At 50.8% G+C, this 10,486-nt stretch overlaps 1 protein-coding gene across 7 annotated transcripts in view; it reads right to left on the bottom strand.

The window, feature by feature from the left end:
- The window catches only part of NSMF (NMDA receptor synaptonuclear signaling and neuronal migration factor), a 46,234-nt gene extending 40,838 nt beyond the window's left edge, over window positions 1-5,396 (bottom strand). For all 7 annotated transcript variants that reach the window (XM_042878946.1, XM_042878951.1, XM_042878948.1 and 4 more), the window contains exon 1: window positions 5,256-5,396. In XM_042878946.1, the coding sequence (XP_042734880.1) occupies window positions 5,256-5,362 (107 nt within the window). In that variant the 5' untranslated portion in view covers window positions 5,363-5,396. The remainder of the gene's footprint in view (window positions 1-5,255) is intronic.
- Between the last annotated feature and the right edge of the window lie 5,090 nt (window positions 5,397-10,486).

Raw genomic sequence — 10,486 nt, forward strand, 5'->3', positions numbered from 1 at the left:
TCTAAGCAAAAACAGTCATCCAGAGCCCGAGCTCAGAGGTGCTGCAGAGCCTCCAGCCTCCCCCTTCTCATCCCCAGCAGACGGGGCAGCAGGGCAGAACCTTGCAGGCCAGATCCCAACATCTCAGCCCTCTCCTCACAGAGCAGAAGCACGGGGCTACTCAGAAACATGCTGCCAACAGCAGCTGAGCCCGCAGCTCCGTCCCTGCCATCCCACTGCACTGCTCTTCATGCTGCTGGTCAGCCTAAGAGCAAACAGCCCTGGATGCCTGATCGCAGCTCTCCAGTGACAGTTAATAAGCCAGCGAAGCAAGCAAAGCACAATGTGCAATGGGGGTTTTCCAGCCAATTGCACTGCAAACTCCAGACTAATTGTTTGCCTATTATCTCAGTGGTTCCCTTCTACATTTCTGCCTCTCAAGTGCCACTGAGGCTGTGTCTCAGCAGATCTCCCACAGATGCCCACACATGCCCCTTGCCAAGGGCACTTGGATGGCCACACTCGTTCCTTATGCCTGGCCTCACCTTGCCAAGCCTCCTGTCCTCCTTCCCTGCCCTCGCTGTGCTCACTCACCCCAGTTTGCCAGCACCTGCCAGCATCATTAATGTGCCATTCACCCTCCCTGGCTATGTGCTGACATGATTGAAATAAAGCAGAGCAAAACTCAAGCAGCTGGTAACTGCTCTATTCTGTGTCTTAACCACTACAGCCAAAAAAGCCCATCAATCCCTCTGATGGCTCTGGACAGTAACCCTTCTGCTGGGCTGGAAAGAGACATGTGATTTAACTTGTAAGAGAAGGAAAAAAGAAACTTGTTTCAGACGAGTGAGATGAAGTGCAAGGTGCCTTACATGGACACAAGGAGATGAGCTATAGCCCTGTGCGTGTGATACTGTGAAAGCAGCATACAAATGAGCAGGTAGCTACTGAGAGGCGATCAGCTGATGCCACAAGTTCAGCCCTGACTCATCTAGAGGAAGGTTTTCATTTTGGTGACAGACCAGACCTGCACATAACGCAGCCAGTACAGTTTTATGTAACCAGACATCAACCAGAACCCACTGCCTTGGTGTACTGAGCTACTGAGTGCCACCAGCAAGGAGAATGCTGCCTGTGCCCCAGAGGAAACACTACTGTCTTCTTTGGCTTCTCCTCCAACAGAACTACTTCCAGAGTGCAGAGGGTGGGGTGGGACAATGTGGGCAAAGGAAGCTGCCCTTCTGCAGTCATCTCTCAGCACTCACAGTGCTGGTGTCAGGGCTGGAGCCGTGCATGGAAGACTGAGATCTGGCAGAGAAGCAGAGAAGGTTTAGACAAACATTTGCTAGAAGGAGGAAAGCCGCCAAATAACACAGATATCAATTACAGCGTGATGAGTGTGGAATAGCCTTTATGTCTCTGAAATAATCACATCAACAGGATAAAAGGAGCCTTGATGTGTACTGGCAGCTACGGGAAATTGATGCACACAAATTTATGCACTCCTCTAAACTGACACTGAAGTAAGCTAAAAAATGTGTATTGAAACACTCAGAAATACATGAAAGCACTGTGGTAACTCCATTTTGAGCACTGCAGCAGGATAAGCAAAAGTCAGAGTACTCAGAAGTATTGTATGGAAAGAGAAAAGCACACCTTCTTGTGCATGTTGAGAAGTAGTGCTCAGGAGGTGCTGCAGGAATCTGCTGTGACAGCATGTGACAGTGCTGGGCATCAGAAAAACAGGAGCAAGACAGCCCTGCACCACTGGGACTTACATCCAACAGCAGCCCTGGGAGCACCACAGCATGTCCATCCTTAGCAGCTCCATCACACAGAAACCACTGATGCTCACAGTGGTTAAACCCCACGTCGGCATCATGCTGACAAAAGTTGGCCTGCAATAGCTAAGTAACAGAAAAACTGTCACTCTTGGGAAAAGGAAAACCACTGCTGAGATCCTGAAGTCAAAGTTTGCACCGTCTCGGAGGAATTTATATTTACAAAGCTCTGACAGGAGGAGAGAGAACAGAGCAGGTAATCAAAACATGGGAGTTCATACCATCCACGGGAAAATTCACAAGCAGAAAAAAGGAATCCAGACTCCACTAAGAACCCCGACCTAAGCCAGAAATGACTCAACAATAAGAAACCTGAGGTAAGGAGTGCATCTGGGTATCTCGGTGTTTTGTCAGCACAAGACAGACACTTTCTGAGCCTTTGTGGACTTGTTTTAAACCATCCTATGGCCTCAACAGTCAGCAAAGGGGGAGCGAGGCAGAATTCTCCTTTCTGCAAGGGGCAAACACCAAAGTCCTGACACTTCGGTGTCACATAAAGCACATACTCAATTCACACATGTCCTGTGATAACTACGTCAAGGAGAAGTTCTGGAACATCCAGCAGAAGCCTCGTGTCCTCTACAAGCACTGCTGCACTCCCCACAGGAAAGCTACAAATCAGAGAAATACCAAGTGGAGCTGCAGTTTATTGCCACATCTGGGATGTCAGTATCGTTCTGTAGGGCTAAAGGCAGTGAGGACAGAGAGAGCCATTTCTAAAGGCTTTGGTTCATCTCTGCCCTTGAAAGCAAGCTGAGGAAGCCAAGGAGAGCGTGTCTGATGCTTCTCGGGTCTGATGGGAACATGCAGACACCCAAAGCACAGCAGCCAGAGCTGCTGGCAGAGGGGCAGCACCAAGGTCACAACGCAAGGACAAGGACACATCCCTGCCATCCGCAGGCATGCCCCCGGAGCTGCAAGGCAAAAAAAAGCACACACATGAAAGACAGCGCACGACAGCAAGATCTCACAGCCACACGATTAAAATCTGAGCAAAGCAATGCCGCTGAGCCAGCACCACTTTCAGGGTGTGGGACTGGAGCTGTGTGCTGCAGCTTCCTCAGGAGAGGACAGGACAGCAGAAACCAAAGACACAGCAGCATGGATGCCCTCAGTGATGCTAACGCAGCGCAACTAGGCCATTATTTTTGAGGAGCTATGTAAAAGTCCTAACACACAACACACCGCGTGGAGCTTAATGAATTCTCCTGGGACAGGTGATCCCCTGAGCACTCTGCAGAGATTTTAATTGAAGAAGCTTGGGCGCATGCACCTTCTGCTTGGATCACATCCCTCACAGCAGCAAACAGACGATGCTCCCCGTTCAGTAAGAGGGGCGAATGTGCACACACACTCCAGCTGCATGCAATAAAAATACATCAGCAGCTGCTTGGACTTGCAGTGCATTTCAGGATGCGATTTTTTCCTTTCAAAAAGTCACCTGCCCCAGGTGAAATACGGACAGCAGAGCTCAAGAGGTGCTGGGAAATAATCCCAGAGCATCTCTCCCTGCAGCATAAATGCAAGGCCCCAAAACTGCCTACATGAAACTGAGGGGGTCCAGATCATCACAGCAGCATTACCCATGCAGGTGATCCAAGCCCCCAGCCCTCTGGGGAAGGGCAGAGCAGCATATCTGTGTGCCTTACCTACCATCCTGCAAAGCCCTCTCTGTAAAGAAATGAGATGAGGACATATGGGATGCAGAAGGAGGACCCAGGGCAGAGGAGAAGAGACAATGTGCACTGGGAAGCTTGGAGAAACCTTCCAGCAGGTGGATGCTGTCTGCTGTAGAAATGCTGAGGATGGCTGTGACTGCACAAGGCAGAGGCTGACACGTGCAGGTAAGAGCCAAACCAGCAGTGCTTGCTCCCCACCAGCACCACCTTCACACAAAAGAGCAACGCAAGGAGCTCCGTGTTCCCTGCCCTCCCCAAAGGCTTCTTCAATTGGACATTCATTCAGCTGGACAGAGCAGCACTGCGTAACGGCCAGCCTGACCATCCCTCAGGGACTTCATGTTTCACAGCCCACCCTCCCAACCCCTCTGGTCAAAGCACACGACTCACACCCCTACCAGACACCTCCGAGCTCCCACGCAACAGCAGCAGCCGCCTGTCAGTAGCTGCAGCACACACATAGCAAACCAGAACCTGAACTCTGCAGATTTCACACTACACGAGTAGTGTGCCCATCCTGATGTGGGCAGTTGCATTCCAAATGCGCTAGCTGCTCTCAAACACCCACACTACCACTTGAAATCTTCTCGCCTGTTACAGAATATGCTGTTTGTGTGCCTGACTGCCTAATTGTACACCCAGAGCCCCATTACAGCACTCAAGGTGCATTTTATGTCATTTCTTTCCAACCACCTGGCTGACATCTGCCAAAAAGAATCTCACTGCCGAACCTCTGAACACCACCGAAAGCGCTCAGGTTTTCAGCGATGAACACAGCACACTGCAACGTGGGGAGAAGTTCCACATTCTGCCTCGACAGCTTTCTCCAGATGCACTCCAGAATTTACAACACAAAAGGACAGCACCGCACAGACAGCTTTGGTGGTGCTCCCTTCAAGCCCTCAGACCTTCCATGGACAGCGAGATGCCATAATGCTGAGCCCCAGCCTCACAGAGGTGACAGATCTCTCGGCAGCACAGATCAAGCCCTACACACCACTCCAGGCTGTTCCGAAGCAATTCTGTCTGACACAAAGGAGGTTACATAATGCAGCTGAAAAGTTTATTTCTTCCCTTTTTTCCACAGCAGCACAGAGCTCATCTGGATGTAGCAAAGCCCCGGACAGACCTGCCCAGCACGCAGCTGTGCTGGAAGGGACCCTGAAGAGCTGCTCCATGCCCTGACACCCAGCTGCAGTGAGGCAGGAGGGTCGAGTCCGTCCTGCCCAGCAATGGGCACAGCTCCTCCGCGATGGCTTTGTGAACCGAGGCACGCTCACCCACCAACACATTTTGTAGGATGTCCTACGCCTGACACTCATAAGCACCACGGGCTATAAGCACAGTCAGCGAAACCCTACGCTGCAAGGCAAGCACAAAAGCACGACAGGACCCACAGCCACAGAACCCAAACCTCTCACTGCTCAGCACGGCGGCTCCGGACACTGCAGAAGCGGGCAGATCCGATGGGTTCTGCAGCGTGTTTCCCAGGGCTGAGGGATGCTCCCGCAGCAGGTTTCCCACGCAGCAGAACGGGAGCCCTTAAGGAACGCTGCCCCCGGGCGCACAGATGGCATTTCAGCCGATTAAAAGCCGGCCAGCAGACTGACGGTTTGCGAAGCCCCAGAGCTCCGCTCTGCCGGAGACTCGGACGGTGCGGGCGCAGCGGTGACCCGCACACACGGCTCAGCGCCGGGCGGGCTCCGCCGAGCAGCCTTCGTGGGGACGCGCCCCCCACCCCCATCCCACCACCCACCTCACTTTGGCCGCCACCGACGACATGGCCTCGTTCCTCAGCGTCTTCCTTTTGGACACGGCTGTGCCCATATTCGCGCGGGGGATGACTGCCGGAGGAGCGCTCATCGCACGAGCCCGAGGCCGCCCATGCCGCGGCGGGGCCGGGTGCCGGGCCGCTCCCCGCGCTCAGCGCCCCGCCATGCCGCCCCGCTGCCCCCGGCGAGTGCGGCTCTCCGCCGCGGCCGCTGCCTGCTCATTGACTGCGGCAGGAGGGAGGGCCGGGGCGCGGCCGGCCGCCCAGGAAGCGCCGCTATATTTGGCCGCCGGCTCCCTTCTCCGCCCCCGCCTCCTGACATCATGGCGGGCGGCCCGAAGGGGCGCGGAGCTGCGCTGAGGTGAGGCGGTGCGCGCCGTCGGGTTTAACGCTGCTCGGTTGTAAAGCGCTCCGAGGGCGGGCAGGCGCTGGTGGGCTCTCTGGTGACAGCGGTGGAACCTGAAGCTGCTGAGGAAAAGGTCATCCACCGAGAAGGTGATCGGGCACTGCGGCAGTCTCCCCTGAGGGCTGCTCGTGGCCCCTGGCAGAGCTCAAGGAGCGGCTGGGCAACGCTCTCCAACGTATGGTCTGACCTTTGGGTGTCCTGTGTGGAACCAGGAGTTGGACTCCATGATCCTTATAGATCCTTTCCAACTCAGGATATTCTGCCTTGCTTTTTCTTCACCTGGATATGTCACTGGCTCACTGCCCTTCAGAGAGCTTTTATGGCAGAGATGGAAAATCTGGAAAACAGAATCACGGAATCAGCAAGGTTGGAAAAGACCTTCAAGATCATGCAGTCCAACCATCCACCTATCACCAATAGTGCTCACTAAACCACGTCCCTCAACACAAAATCCAAACTTTCTTTGAGCACCGTCAGGGTCGGTGACTCCACCACTTCCCTGGGCTGCCCATTCCAGGGCCTGAACACTCTTTCAGAAAAGTGGTATTTCCTAGCATCCAGACTAAATCTGCCCTGGCGCAGCTTGAAGCCATTCCCTCTAGTTCTATCACCAGTTACACGAGAGAAGAGGCCGACTCCCAGCTCACAACAGCCTCCCTTCAGGCAGTTACAGAGAGCAGTAAGGTCTCCCCTGAGCTCCTCTTCTCCACACTGAACGTTCCCAGCTCCTTCAGCTGCTCCTCATCAGCCCTGTGCTCTAGACCCCTCACCAGCTTTGTCGCCCTTCTTTGAACCCGCTCCACGGCCTCGATGTCTTTCTTGCAGTGAGGGGAATCAATGCAGGCTTATCTTAATTTCTTGAAGAGTTCTTGTAACTATTTGGTTCTATTAATCTACAACTTGGAAAGCAAAGCAAGTCATTTAGAGAGCAGAAAACCCAACTGCTCTGCTGTGTACGGACACAAGGATCTCACTGCCTGGGTTTTATCACACAAAGCACCATGAATAGCAAACCTGCAGAAATGCATCTCTGCTTGGATACCAGCTGTGAGAGAAAAAGTTCCCCGTGTGTAGAATGAAGATATCACCCTGCTTTTTAGTTTAGACTGAAGGAGAGGTGCTAAATGGCATCAGCCTCTCCATCACTGCCACCGGGAGAGCTGGTCACCGTGCCCTGCTCACTTGTCAGGGCTGCCCACACTGACATCACTCGTCCCATGGGGTTTGCAGCCTGAGCAGGATGAGCAGGGCTCAGCTGTTACCCAGTGACAAACTAAGTGATGAGGTGATAAATGCTATAATCTCGCTGCGATGTGCTAATATCAGAGAGCAGTTAGGGCAGGTGTGCCTCAGTCCTGTGTGCTGGAAGTGAGGATGGTAGAGCTGCTTGTGTAACTCAGTGCCCAGCCTTATTAGCCCTGCCACAAACAGCCATCTGGAGGTGCGCACACTGCCACAGCCCAAGCCTTTTACTGTGCTTACCCCCACTTTTCTTTTTACCAAATAACTGGAGGAAAAAATGCTCTTTATTCCGTAATATGTAAATATTTTGCCTGTGGTAGAAAATGCTGTTCAAAAAAAGAAGAAAATCAACAGACCTTTCTACTGTAACCCTGACATAATCCCCCCCAGATCTACATGGGAACACCCTGAAGTTCCCATCAGTGATATGGTTTGGATCCAAAACAAGACCCAGCATCAATGTACTGGATTTCTTCTCACAGAAGGAGATCCCCATTAAACATCTAACAGTCATAAGTCACCCCCCCTAATTTTTTATTTTTATTTTTTGTACACCAAAGTGTTTCTCCAACAGAAAGTAAGAGAGAATCCACTTGTTTTTAGGGAACTCCTTAAAAAAACCACTGCTGTGTATGTGAACCATGCAGTTAGTTACAGTGAGTGAAGCAGTGCTCAGTACTGTCAGTTCCAAAATGTAAGAGAAGGATGCCTCCACCTTCACCCCACTTTCAGGCCATATCTCTCACCTGTGCTCCTCTGGGAGCTCTTTCAGATGCCCTCATCCATCACTCAGCAAGCCTCAGTGCAGGGCTCACCTCAAGGCACTGCTCAGAGCTTGGCTGGATCTTTGGATTTTGGAGATCTCCAGTGTCCATCTCAGTGCTATGCCACTCTCACAGAGAAGGCCTTTCTTCTTGACTGATCACAATTTCTCTTGTTGCAATTCATACCCAGTGTCTGTGCACCCCTGCGGAGGGCCCTGCTCCATCACTCCCTGGCCGCTGCAGGCACTGGCCCATCTCCCTGCAGTTTCCATCTTGTGCTCTGCTCCCTTCCCCCACCTGCACTTTGGGTTTCCTCTCTTTCAGGTTTCTCCTGGTATCTGGGGGTTCAGGCAGCCCAGTGTGACAAAGATGGGGATGCAGCCATTGTGCCAAGCGCCTACAGCTCATTAAAGCTGGCGAAATGCCTTTACTTTGTGCTAGGAAAAGAGTCAGGCGAGCCAGGCAGACAGTTCCCCATCACTTCTCCATGGCAACAGGCCTTCCAGATGCATGTAGGCAAACAGGCCGAGGAGGCAGGGAGCATCACAGTCCCTGTGCCCGTACCCCAACCCTCCTCTGGTGGGGCTCCCTGCTGAGCTTGCTCCATGCTAGGGGAGCACACCCCTAAACTGCTTCAAAAACAATCATAGCTTGTCAGAGAAATGCTCTCCTCCTTCCACTGGTGAAAATGAAACATTCCAAACCTGATACAAGCAAAATTCATCCTAGCCACTGATGATTTTTTATCTATATAAGTGTGTCATGCTTGAAAAGTCTGGTATCACAGAATCCTTGCAAACCAAAAAACATGTATTAGTCTAATATGAGATCCTGAATCCTATGCCTTGTTAGGTCTAAGATGAGAAGGGCCGATGACCTTCAGATATTAAGGTTGCAGTCTTCTAATGCTTAGAAAAGTAATTTTTGTCTAAATGAGCAAAAGAATGAGTGTCCTGACCATTTAAATTAAAAATAAAATAACATAAAATGGAAATAAGGCAAGCAAAAAGCAGTTACATAAACCACCGACAAAAAGCAAAACCAAATAATAATAAGTACTCCTCAAACACATGGAGCACAGAAACCCTGCTGGCGAGTCAGAAGTTGGCCATGGTGCAACAAGAGCTCTTGCAGGAGGCAAGGTGGGAACAAAAAAAAGAACAAAGTGGATGTTTTGCAACCTCAGTCAGTGAGGACAAGCTCTGAGAAGTGCTGTGCCAAAGTTCTGTATAAGGACACGGGATTTGACTTACATTCAAGCTGCCTGCTGAGGAAGTTGAGGAAAAAATAGCCAAACCAAAGAGTACAAATTCACCAGGCTGAAGTGGCTCTCACTGAAGTGCTCAGGATGAGGAACCCAGGTGACATAATTTAATTACATAATTTAGCATGTAACCACTGTGCATGGCAGCCTCCATGCCTGAGAGCTGCAAGGTAACAAATAGGAAGGGTTTGGGGTTATTACAGGCTGTGAAGTCTGAGGTAATTCTTGGACAAAGTGGAAGAATATTGGTGTGACTTTGGATACATCTGAAATATTGGAGGAAAAAAAAAGTGATAAAAGGTGGTTTTCCTTCTATAAAGGAACACCTCAAATCTACTGCCATTCTTTAGAGGAGTTTCAGTCTGCACTCTTCAGTGCGTTCGTAAATAATCTTGAAAATGAAGTGAAAAAAAGGAATGGCAACTTGCTGATGATGCTGAGATATTCAGAGTCATAATACATGAGATGCTGTAAGGATTTATACAGGGACCACATGATAGTGAAAAACTAAGTAATAAAATGGCTCAGGACATCCAGTCTAGATAGTTACAAAGATAGGCGGACAGGAGAAAAACAGCACTGGGCTCTGCACTGATCCTTATCCTGAGAAATGTCTTTTTCTCCCAGGTTCACCTGCATCTCATCCGCACCCAAGCTGCACTTGTGCATCACAGGCTGATCACCGGCTTTGGGTTTAGGGCAAACCCAGGAGTCTCGTGGGAAGAAAACTGCAGTATGGTAAGCATAAAACCAGGACAAAGCATGATATTTGATTGGCCATGTGTGGTGACTGTATTTTGGCAGTTGTTTATTTACCAACAAGGGCAGAATAACAGGGTAGCAGTGCCAAGGGAGGTGTGGGACCCCCACCCTAGGGACATTTCCCAGGGCTGCACCCTGCTGCACGAACCAGCAGTGGGGTGCTCCCAGGCAGTTGCTGTGCTCAGACCAGCAGTGCTGTGAGCACTGGCTCAGGCAGGGATGTTTTTAGCCCCCCTCCCTCTGTTGCTGTCATTCTGCACAAAACAACTGGCTCGAATGTGGTAACAATGGAAGGGCAAAGCACTGGCTTGATGTCACAACATCCCAATTCAGCTCTTCTGCCAAGTCAGAACAGCCCTGAGAGATGGTGATAAAACCAAGGTGGGGGGGAAGCTGGAGGAGCTGTCTGGGTTTATCTGTATAGCAGTGCATGGAAAGAGCTGGAGGACAACAGTTCTTGTATCCAACTGTGGTGGGAAGCTCAAGCTCTCCCAGGTACCAGGAGGTCGCTAACCTACCACCTAGCTGCCTTCCCACTTGGTTAATTTAGTCACTTCGAGACGTTCCTGTTGAATCCATCGATTAGAAACCTCTCTAATGAGGCACTGTATGTAAATAACTCTCCCCAAACTGGAATAATTAAAATTAAGCAATACATCACAGAAGCAATATCAATAGTTATCAAGTCGGAGCCAGCCAAGAATTATGGTTTTGCTTTGAGCAGATTTGCTTGGACAGATCTGTTCCTGAACAGCCATGCACTTGGCATCAGAAAATA

Source organism: Lagopus leucura, unplaced genomic scaffold (assembly GCF_019238085.1).
Source record: "Lagopus leucura isolate 7727_CA_CO unplaced genomic scaffold, USGS_WTPT01 Super-Scaffold_100022, whole genome shotgun sequence".
Classification (NCBI taxonomy): domain Eukaryota; kingdom Metazoa; phylum Chordata; class Aves; order Galliformes; family Phasianidae; genus Lagopus; species Lagopus leucura.